We start from the raw sequence: 21337 nt of genomic DNA on the forward strand, positions 1-21337 counted from the left end.
GGCACCTAATAATAAATACAATTTATTTTTTCACTCATATTAATATTTAATAATTTAACTTAAATCAAAATACTGAACATTTTCTAAATTTTCCTTGTATAACAGTTTTCCCTTAACAGATTGGAGATACTGTCATTTTGCAAGAAGATACTGTTGATCCTCACACTACTCCTCTCGTACACCAATATCTTGAGAAAGAAATTACATTCCAAATGGCTAACACGCTCATCCGAACTTAATCCCATTGAGTACGCATCAGAGCCTCTCGAGAGCAGTGTTCATGCCCTTCAATTCCCACCCAAACTCCAGATGGGTTTAGAACTGCTTTACGTGGTCAATGTGTACTGCTTCCATGCAGCTTATTGGCAACATCATGAATAGAATAAGACATTGCTGTCAGGACTGTATTTGCTGTTCGGGACGATCATAATTACTACCGAGAAATCTTTTGTAGTCAATTTATATGTCTGAATTTAACAGAGTTTATGGATCCTGTTGATATCACAATATGTAAATACTCTGTATAACTCTTTTTTTTTTTCTTCTTCTTTCTTTTTTTGTATGTGTGTGTTTTTATGTTAGAAATGGTATAATAAATATCATCATCAAGTTTCATCCAATTATTATCAGTTTTCTTTTTGCTGCTTAACTTTTGGAAACTAGTGCATGTGGCACAACTCAAATTTCGACTTTCGTTAACACTGATGGATTTTAATGTAAACATTTTAGTGCACATGCTGGTGATTCCACAATGTAGAGCAAGATTTCATCAATTAGTCAGGTGGTACCATATTTCACATCATGATTTCTATTACATCTGAATAGTAGCTGTTGAATTTAAATAACAGGGCGTCAATATTTCAATACAAAAATTTAATAAAGTGATTAGTATCCCAATTATTTTAATAGCGTATTTATTCGCGTATTTACTCTCTTTTTTTTACCAATTTTATCGTACGAAAACCGGAAGGGGAAAATTATGCAAATAATTTAATTTCATATGGATCTGGTTGCAGTAAAAATATCAAAAATAAAAGTAATCATGGATAAACTAGCGGTAATAACCACAATATTATTTATTTAAAAGAAACCTATATTCCATTAAGAATACGTTGTAATATTAACTTTACAATATCTAATAAGATATCTTATTTCCGCTTCCCTCTATCCTGAATCTCGTCCGCTTTTGTTATTATTTACTGATAATCCCTACAGGCCTCAAATAATTTAATGCTGCTGGAACTGATGGGTGCATCGTTTGTAAAAGCATCACCATAGTTATCATCGTCTTTGTTCGATTTAGTTCCGCCGCATGTAACAATCTTCAGAACCAGAGGGAACATTAGATATTCTCGTTTTATTGAAGCTCCTTTTTACCCTGCTGTTCATTAAAATTGCAACACCATGAAAGAAAACAAATACAAAAAAGATATTTAATGTACATTATGGCATGAAGACAAAATGACTAATTTTGTAAGCAGTTTGGGGGGTTTACAGGGTGCGAAATTAGTAGAAACAGCAAAACGGGTAAGGCGTGAAGTCGAACTGGGCTTGGATGATAGAATCGAGCAACTAATTCCATGCTGCTTCAAGTCTATGCCACACTCCATCAACAGTATTAACAACAGAGGTGTGGCGGGCTAGTCTCTCAGCAACCAATGACCAGATGTTTTTAATGGGTGACAGATCTGGAGACCGTGCAAACCAGGGCAGCAATCGAATATCATGTGTATCAAGGAAAGTCAGAACAAGACGTGCAACATGTGGTCTTGCATTATCTTGTTGGAAGATGGCGTTTGGCAAGCCTCGAAGATAGGGCAAAACCACTGAACCTAAGATGTCAGAAATTTACCGATTTGCGTTCAAATTACCGTTGATCCGAACTAGAGATGCGCGCTTCGTGTACCCAATGGCTGCCCAAACCATCACACCAGGTGCAGGACCCATATGCGATATCGAACGCAAACAGGCGACGCGTGGTCTCCTCGGAGCCTCCAGACACGTATACAGTCATCAGAATACTGCCCTCAAACCGGTATTCGTCTGAAAAGACGACATTGTGCCACTTCTATATCCAGCTTTGTCGTTCGGCGCACCGTCTCTCTCAATGGTACATTACCAAGGAAAGCCGAAGTAATGGTCGCCGTGCTGATAGTCCACGCTGCTGCAAACATGGGCACACCGTAGGAGAGGATACTGCGCCTGCTGCAAACATGCCTATTCTCTGACTAATGGTCCGTGATGTAGTCGTACTGTTTTGCAGGGCTGATCTCACAATATATCTGTCCTTCAGGCGTTATTCATGGGAGGGCGTTCAGATCCTGCATGCCGTTCAGTATGACCCTCAGCAACCCACTGATTCCATATTCGCATGACAGTAGTTGGATGTCGACCTGTGCGACGGGTGATATCAGGGAACGATAATCCACACTCTCGATAGGCAATAATTCTGCATCTATCGAATTCCGACCTTGCTGGGAAGCATTTCTTCTTTTTATTTGAGGCATAATACGATATTCTGAGTAAACTCCGACCTTACAAAGCGCTTTCCGAATGAGAAATCTCTACACAACTTTTCTTTTATGCAGTCCGTCAAATGTCGTTTCTCCCTCTTGCGTCGTCTAAATACGCTGAAATACTAATCATTTGCATTTCCCAAACTCTTCTTCCTTTCATGTGATTTTGACGTTCCTCAGATCATTCCTTCCTGGTTTGCAATTTTGATGGCCAGCAGTGTATTACTGTTTCATCAGTCAGAGGCCAAGCGCCCCAAATCCACAAGCCAATCAATTAGTAAGATGAAAACAATCACTACGTGGATCAATCCATTTCAAGATTTAGGGAAGTTTGTTTTCTGAACGTCTTGATGAAGGGAAAAATTACCTGAATACTCAAAAAATATTCAGAACCTTGCGCTAAAAAGCTATGTAGGGAAATACACGAGTCAATACGATAAATCTCGACCTGCTGATTATGATATGTAACAGAAAAAAAAAAAAAAAAAAAAAAATGCTGAAAATTTTTAAATTGAGTACATAGCTACAACTGAATAACATAAAACTAATGCATACTAACCTGTTTACAAAATGTGATAATATCATGCCACTGCAATCGAGCAAAGTTTTCTTCTACGTTTCTTAACTCTTCTGTAAGCTCACTCTCACCCTGACAGGAAGCAGAGGTATCTGGTTTTGCAGAATCGGGTCGTAAGGATATTATGCTACGTGACGTTTGACACATTTCACACATAACCCTTGAAGAGGCATTTATAAATGTACAAGATGAACACTCCCAACTGCCACTTTCATTATTTCCTCGGTTTCTCCTTAACGTCCTATTTGATGGCTGGGATCGATGCGAGTCATCAGCGTTATCATACCTACATGTATTGCAAACTCGACATTCTGAAACTGAATGATGATTGCGAAGAGTACAACTACGACACACCCAACTCTCATTTGGTTTAAGTGTCCTATATTGTTTGCTACTAGTACTGTTTAATTTAGATCCACCACAAGCACAGCAAAATCGCTCGTTTGATGAATTAATCAGGGTACACTTCACACACGTCCACTGATCCAATATTGGGACACCAAGCAGTTGGCTCAAATGACGGCCAGAATCAGCTGATCCACCCCGCGAATATTCTTCATTGCTTATCACATTTTGGTCAGAAATTTTGTTGGAGTTAATTACAGATGCAGCTGCAGTATCACAACTCTGGCAGACTGTTGCCCAAACTGGATTAAAAGTAAATGAACAATGATTGCAAGCCCAAGTTTCTTCTGAAGCAGACATTCTAGTTAAATCGTCGCCGCACAAAACATCAGTTTTAGGAGAAGAAAGATCAGAACTGTGACCATTCAGAAGTGACCCTCTTTTCATAGGCACTCGTTGACAATTCGCACTGCTCGGAACCTCAGAAAACGACTTACTTCTTCTCGAAAGAGGAGGACTCCTGTTTTGTACATCGGGATTATTATTATTTAAGGAATTTTTTAATTCTGATAAATAACCTAAGCTAAAAGCATTGCGCGGTAGTGTTGTAGGAATGTTTGGTTTTCTAGGAGTTTCGCAAATCTCGCACCTCGTTAGACTAGGAGAATTATCGTACGTACACCTTTTGCAAGCCCACGGTACTTCATTTTCAGCCTCTGGATCAATTAGCATAACATCATCAGCTGAATGTGCGACATTTACAGAGTTATCACCATTTTCTTCTTGTTCTCTCAAAGCAGGGGATCCATCTGAATTATGGCGGCTAAGTTTTGCTTTAGTCCTCTTGGATGTAGATCGTTGTCTTTTTGGCGAACGGTTATGTGAAAAGTCTATTCGTTTAGTAGGCACAGACCGACAATTAAGGAATTCTGTCAGCTCATTAGTACTTACGTAACTAACATTGCTATGCTTGGCTGTCTCGCAAATAATACACTGATTAGTAGAAGGAATATTGAGAAATTGGCAATTTTCACAGGTCCATTTGCTATCAAGTTTGGGTAGGTGCCTCGGTGAAATGAAATGAGCCGCTATGAATGGATCACAATCATCGCTTTCAATTAATGAATTCTGTACACCGTTAAATTTAGATAAGCCTTTCTGAGGTGAAATCCCATAAGCTCCAAAATACCTCAAATCTTCAAATGTATCGGGAGTTTTGTTTTTTAGATGATTTATTTTCCTTCTAGAATTGCATAAAATACAGTTATCAGTGGTAGAAGGGTTATAATTATGACAGTGATGGCAAAACCAGCGAAAAATGTAGTCTGCATTTTGAGCGGAAGAATTATGACTAGATGCAATATCGACTCCTGAATCAGGGGTAGGCGTTGAAGGTAGATCGTTTTCAACAGAATTAGACAAGTCCGGGCTCTCACCCTTCCTGTAAGCACAAATAACACATTCAGAACAAGTTTCGAGATTCAAGAAAAAACACTGAGAACATTTCCATTTCGGAGTCTTTTTCCTAATGCACTTTACAAATGTCTTTTCTAAAAAATTTATTTTATCTTTCTTTCTTTCATCTGTAGCAGAAAGTTTAATATTATTATCACCACTAGCTTCTTCTTTAATTGAATCAGAAAGGTTTACAAAGAGATGAGAAAGAGCAACTCCTGGAGCTTGGTTTATTTCAAGCAATGGCATGCCATGCCAGCTCACGCTGCGATTCTTTACACGGTTCCCGGCATCATTCTCGTTACTCGTTGATACAGACTTTTTCAATGCCTTTTCTTTTTTACCACGCAGCTGAGCTTTAGGGGAAAACCTGATGAAGAGAAAAAGAAAATTATCTAAACGTTTCCAAAATTAACTATAGCATATCACACATGGAAAGTGCACACATTTAAACAAATTCAGTGGATTACAAAACATATCATAACTCGTACACATGAAAATTAAGTGTAATCTTCACTTAAGCGATTTGCTTACAATCAAAGATATCATAAATACATGCTTTATGAAGTGTTGTTACGAAACATAATCTGCAAAAGAGATTGTGACGGTAAGGATGACTAATCAGGTACTCGGTCCAGAAGCGCGCTTTGGCCTCGCGGTAAAATATTCGGTTTCTATGCGATAAATCCCAATTCGACACCGTAAGTCCTCCATCACCCTGACCACCAGGCATTGAGGTCATACGACGCTGCAACTTCTCATCCTTGTCAATAGGTTATAAGGTATTTCTCCCACCTTCTTGGCGTGCCTTCGTGGTTCTGCACGCTGGGCCGGTATTTTAGAAGTCCGTGGTTCGATTCTCGGCGAAGGCAGTCCCTAATTTTTCATCTTTCCTGCTTCCAATTAATCTAATGACTCTACGGTGGCGCCCGAAATAAAAGGGGTTGTGGATAATGATTCTCCTTACCCAGGATTTGGCGATTGGATTCCCTAAAAACCCCAGTCGCCTTTTAAAAAGGGGAGTATATAAATATTTCTCCCGCTTTCCTAGCGTGCCTTCGTGGTGTAGTGGTTCTGCACGCTGGGCCGGTATTCTAGAGGTCCTTGGTTCGATTCCCGGCGAAGGCGATTGCTAATTTTTCATCTCTCTTGCTTCTAAAAAAATCCTAATGTCTCTACAAGGTGGCATCACGAGATAACAACTATATCAAAACGCCAGCAAACACCGAGGCCCGTCATAAACTCATGTTTGGACAATTGACTAATACGTATTGTAAACATTACTATAAACATAACAGATAATTTTTAGAATTAAAATTTTTAGTTTTTTTTTTTTTTTTTTTTTAATTTCAAGAAAAACGAGACTTACGCAAGTAATTAATTAAAAACTCGAATTATATAAAAATCATTGCTTGAGTCAGTATATTAATTCGCCCAAAATAATACTGCAGTAATTAATAATTCTATTTAAAAGTTATTTAGGTAGGAATTATTAAGCTATACGTATGGTCAGAATATTCCATAAATGATTGTAAAACATATTCAAAAAGGACTTCTTTCGTGACGTCTGTATATCTGTACGTGTGTATCTTATAGAACTCAAAAAGGATTAGCCGCAGAATGCTGAAATTTTGTATATGGGGCTGCTGTAACATCTAGTTGCGCACCTCCCTTTTTTACTGCAATCCGCAGTAACAAAAATACATCAACACATATCCAACCCCTTACACAGCTTAACAATCCTTACTCGGCCTTTATTTTCGCAATTGCTGGTCAGAATCACGTTCTTCCAATTACAGAAATGCTTAAAAAGATGAAAATATTGATATGTTTGCAATGTCAAATAAAAAAAGGGGGGAGAAACTGGGACAAGTAACGAAATCTAACTTCTAATACGGTCTCCCGATTTCTGTGCTTACATTTGGGTAAGTTTTATACTCGTTATGAAAAAAAAAATCAAATTATAAGAAGTTTTACTCCGACAAAAACTGAGAGAGATATTTAACTTTAAAATTTACAACTTTTGACGTGTTTTCAACTTGCCTTCAGGGAACGTTATTTAAGTTAGAATAATTCGAGGAAATAAGTTTAAATGAAGTGCAGTAAAAAATGCGTATAATTTAATAGAACGTATGCCTGAGATATCAATCAGATTAAAGTTTTACGTAATAAGCATAGCAGTTCTCAGGTATCTTGTATATAAGGTATCAATAATATAAATTCCAATATATATGGCAAATATTTCAACATAAATAAAAATTAATATTCTATTGAAGCAAATAAAGAAAACCAAACTGAAGTCATAAATAATTTGACACTAATATAAATTTATATTATACATATTTCGCCAGACACAGGCAATACACGTATTTTATTCAAAAACAAGGGAGAGCTGCAGCACAGTAAACACCTAATATCCGTCAACCTTTTAACCGTCAGTTTATATTATCCAGCAGCATCTGCACCAGTTAGATAAAATAACCACTGAATAACTTATTTTTAACTCAAATCGAAAAAACTGGAAACACCAGAATACCAAAACGCCACCACGTGTCGGCTGACAAACTTAATTTATCGACTTATAAAAGTTCTCCGTTTTTCCTTTAGTCATATGGCCTGGCGTACAAGCATACAGTGACAGATATTTTATTCATTCTAAAACTATCCTTTTTACTCCTTCAACAGCAATCCAGCACATAAGCTCAGTCCATATCTTTATGACTCTGAAAGTATAAACGCTTTGACAATAAATACACTGCTCTCCAAAATTTACGGAACAGCATGCTTTTGTGTTTAATTTGAGAATGAAGCAACATAGAATGTTTCTAAAGTTCTGTTTTTTGAATGTTTCTAAAGTACGATTTTGCGTCAACACAAACATGAATTACAGCAAAAAAACTGCACTCTTGGCAGAGAAATCCAATCTTGAAGAAACAGTATATCACAGTTTTTTGAGAAAAAATGGGGTGATAACATCACAAAAATGGGTTCTTATAATGTGTCCACCCCTAACTACAGTACATTGGCGGCCACGACGTTCCATGCTGTCAATTAAGTTGTCGGTCAGAGAAATGGGAAGCAACGATCGGATACGGAGTAATCCTTGTTCAAGCTCATCTAACGACCTTGGAGAAGGACTTAAAGAAGCAACCTGTCTTCCAAGGTAGTCCCAAAGATGATTTATCGGATTCAGGCCTGGGAATTGAGCTGGCCATTCTATCCGCTCCATACCGTGACCTTCAAGATATTCTTCAGCAACTCGAAATCGCGGGCGCGCATTGTCGTCCATCAGAAGAAATCCAGGAGCAATAGCAGCGGCATATGGGCGGACATATTGATCAAGGATCTCTTCTCGATATCTCACACCAGTCGAAGTTCCTCCATGGAACACATGCAGGCCAGTGTAACGACCAAGAAAGATCCCATTATTCACCACCTCTATAACTGTGTCTTTGGATGTGGGATTGGTTATATATGATGCGTTGTTCCCTCCAGATCAGCTGACGACCTGAGTCACTCTACATTGTGAACTTGGATTCGTCTGTGAAGAGAACAGACGTCCATTGTTGACTGGTTCAGGAGACGTGTTCTCTTGCCCAACATAAACGGGCACCTCTGTGTTCTCGGGTCAAGGGGACACAAACAACTGGTCGTCTTGCATACAGATCCCTGTTATGCAGGCGTCTGCGCTCTGTAGTAGTTGAGATTCTTGTTTCTGTTGCCACTAAATGATCTGCCATGAGCTGAGGCACACTAAAGTTACTTCTCCTTCGGAGTCAAAGAGCTAAATAAATAACGATCTCCCGCAGGTGTTGTAACTCTAGGTCAGCCTGGAAAATGTCTTTTAGGCACAGAATCCTCGGATTCAAACTGATTCCATAGAGGGTGGACACCACTTACAAGAGATATTGAGATGTCTACCAGCATCAGCTTGTGACATCCCCATTTCCATCCATCCCATAGCCAAGGACAGAAGAAGAAGGAGAAGTCTTTTGCCCACCACCTCAACGAATCGGGCAAACGACTTCTCCTAGACATTGATAGACCCACCTGGATATTGTCAGCAAAACTGCTAATAACAATTGAAGATCAACACTAGTGAACAAAATTACAATTTTTGCCATTTTCTCCAACGCCTATATAAGTATTCCTTTCTATAAAATAAATGGAGCAATTATTGTTTTTGTACATATTTTTTCTAAACTTCGTTACTAGCATGCATATAAACTTTGAATTTAAATCTTACTGATATCATTATAAAAATAATGGTGAGCCTTCAAAAATGTGCTGTTCCTTAACTTTTGGAGGGCAGTGTAGATATTGAAGTATATTCGCACGCTGCACAAAATTGCTTTGGATGATGCATGCCCGCAAATCTTGAGACCTGTGTTGTACGGTATAATGAATATTTTTAAGGGATGGTAGGAATAAAAGTCATTTTCCAACAAAGCAATCAAAAACTTTTTATAGTTTCAAACTTTAAAATGAAAATTACCAGCATAGATCTGTATAAAGCGTACAATAAGGAAATCCCACTTTTGGAAAGGAATATGAATTTATTAATAGATTCAGCGAAATCACATATAATTATGTGATGATTCCACAATATTTATGATGAGTAAAAAAGTAGACTTTATGATGATAATGTGCGTTTATTAAATTTCGGAAACAGGGTAAGGATCTTTATGATCATCTTCTTTAGAAACTCAAGCGAACCCAAAATTAAAGGTTTTTTTCCACTTTCCTTAGCATTTTTTTCCATATTATTGTAAATACGTTTTGCAGTTTGCGATGCCACAGAAAATCAGCACAAAATTTTTCTCATTTTTTAACACTTCACAAGTGAAGATTCATTCTTATCATAAAACCTGGCAATCTATATACAACTTAAAAAATTTCTCGAAGTGATGCCAGATGTCTTATTTATCTACCACCTACAAATGCAGTTACAGACTGAAATAAATTACTGGTTTCAAGACCCTGGTTTGGTAAAAGACGAAATTCGTTTTTGCTTTTGGATCTATTTTCTTATGTGTATAATTGAAGTTTACAATGAAAATAGCCCACTCCACTTCTGTTAGGGATTTTCTTAGGAAACTCTTCTTCGCTTTCAACAGCCACTTTTGAAGATTATACTTATTCTGTTTTTACTCCAAAGGGGCTTTGTCCCTGAGGTAATATTGTTTTCGTTTTGCGATTTTGCGTCGAATCACTGTGAATGTCTGTTTCCCTTTTCAAACTGTTGCCCTCCCAAATATTACCGCCCTCTATTATAATTGAAGAAATTAAATTATGAAGAATCTGCATAAATGTATGTATGTTTCTCGCATTGTGATAAAACAACGGTACCTAGAGCCATCAAATTTTGAATGACGTAATCCTACTGCAAATAATGGGAATCTGGAAACCCAAATTTGAAATTTGTTTTATTATCGACTTCATACTTTGTAAAACTTTAACGCATTTTTGATTAACAAACTCAAAGATTTCAACATGGGCAATGGCAACGTTGTACAGTAAGAACATTTTTATCTCCAGCGCGTGAGACTGTATCGGAAATTCTACAGATATGCTTAATTTAAAATTATTTTGCGATATTGTTGTTTAACTGAATTTTATGGTTTAAGAACATGATATTTTATAAATAAAGGTAACACACAAAATGTTTAAAAAATAACGCCCCTTTGGACGTAATTTAAAATCTGAATCCTTTCAAGTTTTCTTTTTATTACTTTTTTTTATTTACTTTTATTTTATTTAATTTTTTAGTCCAAAGAAGCAATTTGCCCTGAATGACCATTAATTTCGTTTCGACAATTTACGTTGAAAAGTAAATAGCGAATCACTTTTCAAATTGTTACTACCAAATATTATCGCCCTGTATTATATTTAAAGAAATTAAATAATGAAGAATCTGCATGAATGTATGTAACAAACTCAGCGATTTCAAAGCGAGCAATGGCAACACTAAAAAAATATCTCCAGCACGTGAGGCTGTGTATTAGAAATTCTAAAGATATGCTCTTTGAAATATTTTGTGATATTGCTGTTGAATTAAATTTTATGGTTTAAGTGGAAAGAATATGATATTTAATAAGTAAAGCTAACACGGAAAACATTAAAAAACATCCCTTTGGGCATAATAAAAAATCTTAAATTTTTCATATTTTTATTAGTCCAACGGGGCTTTAACCCTGAAGGACTATTGTTTTCGTTTTGCGATTTTGTGTTGGTTCACTATAAATCTCCGTTTCACTTTTCAAAACTGTTGCCACCAAATGTTAAGAGTCCTGCATTATACACTGGTTATCATAAATTAAGGAAAAATCACGATTACTGAAAAAGTTACATGTAGAATTTAACGAAACTTACCCACAATATACAACACATAGTAAGGTATCAAATAACATAAAAAGAAATTACCAGACAAAAATGGTAGTATAAGAAATTAGCACATGTATAAAATGAAAATCGAAGGTGTCAGTTTGCTATAGGAAAAGTACCTTCAATATGGAATATGGTCGCCTCTAGAAGCAATACAGCACATACTGCGATGTGTGATGCTTTCAATTATGCGGTCTATCAGTTCCATAGGAAGTGAGAGCCATTGCTCTTGCAAAGCAGTTGCAAGCGCGACAAGGGTCTAACGGGGCGGATTGAAAGCAGCTAGACGTCTCCCTAAAGCATCCAAACGTGCTCGATAGGATTCAAATCCGGGGATCGAGCTGGCCACTCCATGCGCATAATTGTTTCCTGTGAAGATAATCATCTGCGATGCGAGCCCTGTGTGGTCTTGCGTTGTTGAAAGCATCACCTATTATCCCGGCATATGGGCGCATATGCCGGGACACTGGCATATGCGCCCATATGCCGGACATCAAAGGATGGCATCTCTATAAATCTGAGCATTCACGGTTCCCCTTGGAAAGACATGGAGGTCTGTGTGTCCACCCAAAAAACATGCCACCCCACACACAGACACTGCCCCTTCCGTATGCATTTCTTTCACGGATGTTTGACGGATGATAATAGGGAAAGTGGGAGAAATACCTTAAAAGATCAGTATCAATGTTCGTAGTGGGTTCAAAATAATACGAAAAAAAGACAAAGTAACTGAACTATCAACAGTAACCATGTTATGATCAATATTTTCTAAATCGAGGAAAGCAGATACAGAACTTGAGGCGAATAATAGTGGCCGCCTTGATAATTTTAGTAGTGGAAGAAAACTCTATAAGTTTGTGTATATCCAGGAAGTGTTCTTTTGGAACAATGAGGTTCTTAAATAAGAGCAACATTAGTGTCAGCACTCTCCATATAAAGAATTAATGGCCGCGTGGAAACTTTAGATTTATGGTAGACGGCGGCAAGTTGCGCTGATGACTCTGTGTAAGGATTAGTAACTGACTAAGTTGCTATTTTGTTTAGTACATTTGTTGAGGTTGCGTATTATTACAGAATTTTTTGAACTTACTGGATTTTTGAACACCAAATACATTTATTACAAATTATGAGAAGCTCTACTACATGCACATATTAACACGGAAAGTATAGAACAATTATTGTGGTATAGTCCCTGTTACGTGAGGATCCTGCTAACGCTAGTCTCTCTAGTCGAGAGTTCCAGAGCATTCTGGCGTGTTGTTCGGTTGGGAACAATCTGCAGACTGAATTAGCCATGCCTACTTAATTTTTCAGTTGTATTTTACTACCTCTGATTCGTTATATCTGGAACGATATCAGAGGAGAAATAAGATCACTTGTTCGTCAGCTTTCCTGAAATCAAGAAGCTTTCACGACAGACACAGTGTAGAACGCTAAAATCTTTTGACACTGGTCGTGAAGTTATGTCTCTTGCACTGTCAACCGGAACGAATTATTGTCGTGTTTCGTGTCGAATTACGAACGGATTTTGTTATCTCTGTGTGATCCACCGCAGATTTATGCAAATTTTTCTGAACAACACGTAGGGAATGAGAGGATATATTACCTACAGTTAAGTTTGAGAAATATCATATTTTTAAAAAACTCATGTGAATTACGGCAATTTGAAATATTGCCGTAATTCACATATATCATGATTAATATCAACATTTTGCTAACATTCTTAATTTTTCAATTAAACTGAACACAGTTTGCACATATCTGAATAAGCCTGATCACATTCTGCTCCGATACACCTAAAGCACATTAGCGAATTTCTGTACTCAGAAGCTTTGCGATTATATGGTAAGGATTTAAGCCAACGATTTAAGACAACAAAATCCTGTTTTACACAGATTTTAGTCTTGAAGATATCACTATTTCTTACAACATGTTGCAGTCGTTTCGATTGCAATTAATGAGTTATGAGATGTATAACTCATTAATTCAGGATTCTGCTCTTTCAGCGCAATTCTTAATTCTGCCTCACTGATATTATTTGGAACATTTTTGAGAAGAAGCGTTTACCTTTAGCAGAAGCTAAATTAGGTTCATTCAATAAAGCTTATTGAAACTTTTTCTTTTCTTATTCTGGGTTTGCGTTGTTAAAAAAAATACGTTTGCAGTGATAGTTAGATTAGCAAACCAATGTTTCATCCAGAGCAAAGGGTATCAATCAGGGGGAGATTTTCCTTCATAGTTTCAAGAGAAGGGGGGAATGCGGTAAGCCTTTTATTTAGCTGTTAAGTAAATATTTAGTTTTAGTTTATCTCTACCATTAAATAGTGAAGAACCTGTATGTATGTATGTATGAATACTCCTCGTGCTGCGGAAAACGACGGCACCTAGAACCAACCCAGTTTTGAATAGTCCATCAACCTTACATGTGCATCTCCAGAATTTTGAATTTCAAATTTGTTTCTGATTTACTTTATTTTTGTAAATTTTAATGACTTTCTGATTAATAAACTCAGCGACTTGAAAGCCAGCAGTGGCAATACTGCTCAAAAACAATTTTATCTTTGGTACGACACACTGTTGCCACTCATGAAAAAATTAATAACTTTTGAATTTAACCAGTCAATAACCAATAAACGAAGTCCTTAAAAAATTTTTTTTCTAGTTTTTAATCGGACTGATTTAAACAAAAATGGATTTAAGTGATGAGGTGTCTAATAAATATTAAATATTTTTATGAGATGACACTAGCTGGATTAATTTAAACCATTATATATTTTTCCTTTATTATTATAATTTAAGAGCCTGGCCGCAGAAACGGCCAGTCGCTAAAAATTTTATCGCTGGTGATGCCAGATATTTTATTTCACTGTCACTTACATCGCGTTTGTAGACCTTGATCTGATAATAGTTGAAATTATTATTATTTTTTTTCTTTTGATATATTTTTCTTGGTTATGTATCATGTTTGTAATAAAATATCCCGCTGTGATTGTATTAGGAACCTTCTTAGGAAACTTTTGTTTGCTTCTAACAGGCATCTTGGTTAACTTTGTTTAAAAAAAAAAATTTAAAAAAAAGTCCCCTGTAACGATAAGATTTGGTCTGATTATATATTTTCTTCAGATAACGTTTCTTAGCCATAAATTTCTACTATAACGGCATAGAAATTATAATTCTTTTTCTTGATGTGCGTTTATAAAATGCATTCTAAAATTAGATGTGATTAATATTTTTTAGCAATACTCCTATAGTTCAACACATGAAAATTTATGAGACAGACACTTAAAATAACACTTGAGCCATTTTTAAGCATTTTTTTTTTTTTACTTCACTTTTGTAATTAAAAATTGCACGTTATACAAAAAAGTGATGTTATTTGTTCAAAAGAAAACTAATCTCATCAGAAAAAATTTAATTATAGTAAAATTTAATCAGTTTTCTGAACCGTTCTGCATTTCTGATATTTGCAGAATTTCAATAATATTGCCCATATCATCGCTAAATAAAATATTCCCATATAAATCTTTTATTAAAACTAGCCGGCCAGTTCTTTCTGTCACTAACTGTTTTTCTATTTTGGGACGATATAAATATCTAGTGGTGGTTTTAGGGACAGCTCTCACATATATTTGAATTCAAACATGCATCTCCTGCTGCCATGAAACTTGGCTATTTCCCGTTATAGTAAAAAGAATCGTCACGAAAATGGCAACTTTCCCTTTTTAAGCATTATATACTCAATATGTGTATTTCCCACCTTATCTATAAATCAATATCTCCTAGTTACAAGTAAACGACTTATTTAATGCAAACAGCTGCAATTTTTACTTAAGGAAAATTAATACGTTTATTTTCCTCATACAAAGTGAAGACCATTTACAAGAATTAAATAGCCTCTATTATTTAACCGTAACTAGCCGCCTAAACGGCGAGCAACCTAAAATAGTTATTATAAGAAAGAAAAATATTTATAATACATAAGGGAAAAAAAAAAAAAAAAAACCGAAAGCTTTCAGATTTTATATTACGGCCAAAGAAGCGTTTTTTTCATTCACACATATACATGTTTCGAGAGCATTTGGGTCTCTTTGGGCTAAAAATATTAAAAAACTACATATCTTTAAAATTTCTGATAGATAGTTTCGCGCCCTAGCGATCAAAATGGTACCCCCCGCCGTACAGTGTTGCCATTGTTCGCTCCGAAACCGTTGAGTTTGCTAATCAAAAATTTGTTAAAATTTTATAAAATAGATAATAAAACAAATTCCAAATTCGGGCTTCCCCGTGCTCGTACTCGGATAGAGGATTACGTTATTCAAAATTTGATGGCGCAAGGTACGTCATTTTTTCACAATACGAGAAAAATACATACATTCCTGAAGATTCTTCATTATTTAATTTCTTTAAATATAATACATGGCGATAATATTTCGTGGCAACAATGTGAAAGTGATGCAATGCTTTCAGCGATACAAAGCAAAATGCCGTTTCGAGACTAATATCCCTTCTGGGGTAACGCCCCTTTGGGCTAATAATGTATTTGTCTTAAAAATATTTAATATGTCTAATTATAGATTTCATGATTTTATCAATCAGATTAAAAAGCATAAAAAATATTCTTAAGAACAGCTTTTATTGCTTTTAAATCGCTTCGTATATTACCCAATAACAGATTTATTTTGAAAGTTAAATATCTTAGGCTTCACTGAATGGCAACACACTGGAGCGTGGAAAATAAAAGTATTTATTTTATTTCAGACAATGGCAACACAAAGCTTTTAAATAGTCAAGCTCGTTGATTAAAACTGAAAAATAAATATTTTACGTTTTGCCAAATGGCAACAGTCCGGCGCGCTGGAGATAAAAATGATTTATTTGGAATCCTTCACGAACTGGAGAAAACGGCGTTCGCCGAAATCCTCATCTCCTTTCTTCTTGCTTAAAAGCAAGATTGCTAGAGATTTATTTGGAACAGTGTTGTTACTGCTCGCTTTTAAATCTCTGAGTTTGTTAATCAAAAATTCATTAAATTTGCACATATAAAATAAATTAAAAAAAAAAAATTCGAAATTTAAAATTTGGGCTTTCAGGTGAATATGTCTGGCGCAGGATTATTTAATACTCGTTTTTTCTACAATGCGTGGGACATAATACATGCAGATTCTTCATTATATTAAAAAATCTGATGTGGACACCACATGACTTCCTTGTACGGAATATTAAATTATACGCATTTTTTCTTGAATTTCATTTAAATTGATTGGATTGAATGAAATCTACTTCGTCGACAGCGCATAAACCACAATAGAATAAATGCACTCTTTAAAATTCACTATATTTGTTTACTATAACGACTCTCTGAATGCACAAAATTTATATCATTTGAAGAATTATCTTATCGTTGCCACATATTCTATTCAAATACTATAATATAGCTAGAACGATGTATGAGAGAAATTAAGCAAACAAAACAGAAAAGAAACAGTTTTTCACAGACGATTTAGTATTTCTCATTCAATTAATTCAGTTCTCACTTCGCGACAAAACAAAAATAAAAACTAAAAATATCCGTATTAAAAATTACGAAGTAAATCTTAAACACTTATTTCCTCGAATAAATTCCAGAATGAATTAAGCATGATTTAATTCGCAATAATAAATGAAGGCGTTATTTTTGTTGTTGCGAAGCTTAGTCTCTCTAGATTGGCAACAAATCTACAATTCTGCTGTTTCAAATGTAAACAAATATGTCCGCCATGTTATTTAAAACTTAACCGCACTTAAACAGCTTTTAAATTGTTGATAATTGTACAAATATTGCTTCCAGAATTACGAAAGGCATAAAAACCTTAACCGGAAGATAAGAACAACATAATTCAATCATTTTTAAAGCAAAAAATGTACAATTTACAAACATATAAGAGTAAAGAAACTAAGATCACTGTGCCGAGTAACAAAGTGGATATATATATAAATATAGTATTTATATACGTTTGGTGCGGCCGATTGCAACCAAAATACGCGGTGCACATCTACATGCTATAGCAGTCCTATATACAAAATTTCAACGTTCTGAGGCTACTCGTTTTCGAGTTATGCGAGGTACGTACGTTCGTACAGACGCCACGAAAAATTCTCTTCAGAATTAATTTTAAAGCAGTTTTATTATTTCTTTGGAGGAAACGAGTATTTTATTCTGTCCTTACGTACAGATATCACGCAAAAACATCGTTAAATTGCATTCGATAGCGGTCAAAATGGATATTTTCGTTGAAATATGCTGCCTGAAACTTTTCGCGATTACAATACTTCCTTTTTACTTCGTACAAGGAAGTAAAAAAGCGAGCAAACTTCTCATTATCCAACATACCTTGAAAGTATAATTTCTTTACGAAATACAATTATCGTTATTTTTACTGAATTGTGCGTTTCATTTAAAATACTTTATCCATCTAAATATGTTATACAGTGTACTGTGTATCTCTGTTATAGAAATAAAAGATAAATTACGTACTGATTTCAATACGCTGTAATTAATGAATGTCTAGCATGAGGCCAAAATATTTATTTTAGTTCATCTACTTGAAAATAATCCACTTTTGGTAATTCCGTATTATTCTACCGTAATTTAGCTCCGTTTATGTCGCATAATGGGACTGCATTTCAAACTAAGAGGGTGAAAAAGTTCTCCGTAAACCGTCGTTTAACCTATAACTAATTCCAAATGGTTTGTTTCGCCAGGTGAAATGGAGCATAAAATTTGCAACTAGTATCGTCTCAAAACTCACAATCCGTATCGAGTCATTCAAGGGTACACTTAGCCTCGAAATCTCCTTCAAGTTCAGGGTTGAGTGTTTTTAAAAATTAAATACTTTTTTTCTATCCTGAAAAAATGTGAATCATTTCTTAAATTTTTTTCTGATACGAATGGTATAACGTCTAATTTCGGGCTAAATATATAATTCAAAATAAAACAGTAATTTGCAATTTGTGACTGCGTACAGCGTTCCTAAAAGTAGAACGTTGGTACCATTGGATTACTTGATTGTGGTTAACTGTTTACGGCTCCAAACTGCAAATAATATCAAACTGCATTCCGCAAATAATATCAACTTCAAACAAATAATATCCTCCAAACTGCATTACGTGGAATTCTGAGATACCATGGGATCCTAAGGTTTGGTTTTGGTTTGGTTTATTTAATTATGGCAAAGCACACTAGGGCTATCTGCCTAAGGGGAGGGATGCCTTCGTGGAGGACTTTCTAAGGGAAACTGGCTCGTATACACGTTACACATGGGGAAAACCACGAAAACGCCCATGCAGCCCGCCCGTTCGCGGGATTCGAAACTCGGACCGAACTACCAGTGTTCAGCGATTTTACCGCTCGGCCGGGGATCCTAAGCATTCAGTCAATAAAAAAAAAAAAAAAAAAAAAAAAAAAAAAAAAAAAAACAATATTTCTAAAATAGTTTTGAAAGTCATATGAACCGCAAGAAATTGAATATTTTTGTCACTCACTGTTACTGCTACCTAAAATAATTCTGAGATCAATAATACAGAAGATGTTTTACACATTTTTAGTTGGTTTGGTTTATTAGATTACGGCAAAGCACTCGAGCCTTCGTGGAGCCTCGAGCACTCACTATCTGCCTTAAGCCTTCGTGGAGGACTTTTTAAGTACACATTTTTACAATAATTTTTTTATGAAGAATTAAAAAATGAGAAATATCGTCCGCAACTTTTAAACTGATTCTTCTTTCAAAATGCGCATGTATATAAGCTGTGAGGTTGAAGGATATGTTACTGAGTTTTCCAAAAAGAAATATTTCTATTTCATAACTCAGAAATGTTGTGAAATACATGGCATTAAAATTTCTAAGAGCAAAATAAACAATAAAATATTAGGAAAGCTAATAAAAAAATGTCCCTTTTGTTGCAATTTAGAAAGGGAAAATCCGCCAATCGTTACTTTTACATGAAAAGAAGATTCCAAACTAATACTCGAAAAATGTATATACTGTTTCTAAAGTTAAATCACTGGTAAAAACAAAAAATCTGCCGATGGAGAAAGCAATTGCAAAGTCTTTATCTACATTTGCAGCAACAATAAATAAATATTTACAACTTTAAAATGTTAAAATACATAATGTTTATTAGCTTCGAAAATAAAATTCCGCCTCTAATTTCTGCTGCTCCATGTGCCTACCTTAAATTCTAAAAATTTTGCTGCTCGGTGCTTCGCTAAGTTTTAAGCATTTTGCCACCAAATGTGGCCGCATAGGTTGCACTGGTTCTGGCGGTGACCCTGCACATGCAGAAAAATACACAGCCTGCTCGTTCGATGGACTCTGATGGCATTATACGCGTTTAGTCGTCTTATGTACACGGCCACTGTTGAAGCATTGGATTATGGCAAAACATATAATGATTATCTGCATATGAGGAAGAATGTCTTCAGAGAAGAATTTTCCGAGGGAAACTGCCCATATTTAAGTTACCATGTAAGTAAAACAACAAAACTTCAAACAGCTATTTATACCGTCAGCGTTAGGAATAGAACTCACGAAAGAATGAATACCGGTGTTTTGCCATTTTAATCACTTTGGCCATCAACAGAACGGTATATTATTTCCATCTGCTTACCAGGGAGCGAGTAGATACAACACTTGAACAACGTATTCAAAAACTAAAGGCAAAGTTGGCTGCATAAGAATTTCCATGTTTTTACTCATGCGTAGCGCGAATGTTAACAGTTTCTCCCCCCAAACACCTTAATTTGTTTCTACTTTAAACAAATTATATTAGATAAATAATTTTCCCTCTCCCTATGATAATTCCTGTCATATGAGATATTTTTTTACTTTCGTCTAAATTTATTTTATTAGGATACAATATACAAAAACTGCTATCAAAACTTCGCAAAATGTGTTTGAAATTATTTAGTAATTAACTTTCATTATATCGTACAACACCTTCGAATATATCTCCAAATGCAATAAACAGCAATCCCAGCATCGTTCCTGTTGATTTTAAGCACAGAAATTCTGATCGAATTTAAATATACTTAAATCTGTTTTTGTGCGGTGGATAGGGACTGCATTAAAAAAAACGCACAAAACTTTACGAGTAGCAATTTAATTTTTTTTTTTTTTTTCAGTTACCATGTAGTCCGTGATCAGTTTTTGCTACAACTGTTGTCTCGGTAGCCTGATATACAAGAATGACTCCTTTTTAATTGATTATTTATTTGATTGATAGCTTCGTCAATTATGTTCCAATTTGATTGAAATTTTCATATACCGCACCAAAAAAAAAAAAAAAAAAAAAAAAAGAGGGGGGGACCACACAAAAACAGGTTTGAGTGTACTAGTGTAATGCTGATGAACATTTTCTTGTGCCAGACACTTAGGATTTAGAATCTTCTCTTATGCAAGATATGAATGCGTAAAAGTCAATATTAAACGTATTTGAAGAAACTAATTTAAAGAAGCAATAATTTTAAATCTTAATAGTTCGATTTGCGCATGAATAAATTTTAAAAGATTTACAGAAAGCATCATTTGAAAGACCTACTTGGAAATTAAACAATTTTCAAAAAGGGGCATTATGACAACAAAGAAAAAAAGTAACTTAGAATTTTCTACAAACTATAAAACTACCACTATTTCGGAAATAATTTGATCACTAAAACAATTTACATATTGAGTTAATGATAAAATACAAAAGCCAGAAGACTTGTATAAAAGGGGGAAAATGCGATAATTATCACTGCAGTGGTTTTAAATCGAAACGTTAATTTAACTTCATTTTCTCATATACATATACATATTTTTAAATACAACTTTTTATGTTTATAATATTTTTTGTAATCGCAACTGTTATCGAGATTATAGTAATATTTTCTTAATAGTTCAGAATGGCAACAACAAAAATAGAAGAGCCAAAACAATGGTGACCTTATAAAAAATACGATAAGATGAAAACACAGTTCGATAGTGTAAAATTTTTAGAAATAAACAAATTATTAAAATAGCAAATAAATTATCGCTTACCGGTG

General features: G+C 35.1%; 1 protein-coding gene across 2 annotated transcripts in view; it reads right to left on the minus strand.

Annotated features, from left to right (window-relative positions):
• LOC118187052 (calpain-15-like) overlaps nucleotides 1–21337 on the minus strand; it is a 174138-nt gene that overhangs the window by 104209 nt on the left and 48592 nt on the right. For both annotated transcript variants that reach the window (XM_085824047.1, XM_085824048.1), the window contains exon 2: nucleotides 3076–5263. In XM_085824047.1, the coding sequence (XP_085680173.1) occupies nucleotides 3076–5263 (2188 nt within the window). The remainder of the gene's footprint in view (nucleotides 1–3075; nucleotides 5264–21337) is intronic.

This window comes from Stegodyphus dumicola, chromosome 9, assembly GCF_044657685.1.
Source record: "Stegodyphus dumicola isolate Sdum_Otavi_A_Nest chromosome 9, ASM4465768v1".
NCBI lineage: Eukaryota > Metazoa > Arthropoda > Arachnida > Araneae > Eresidae > Stegodyphus > Stegodyphus dumicola.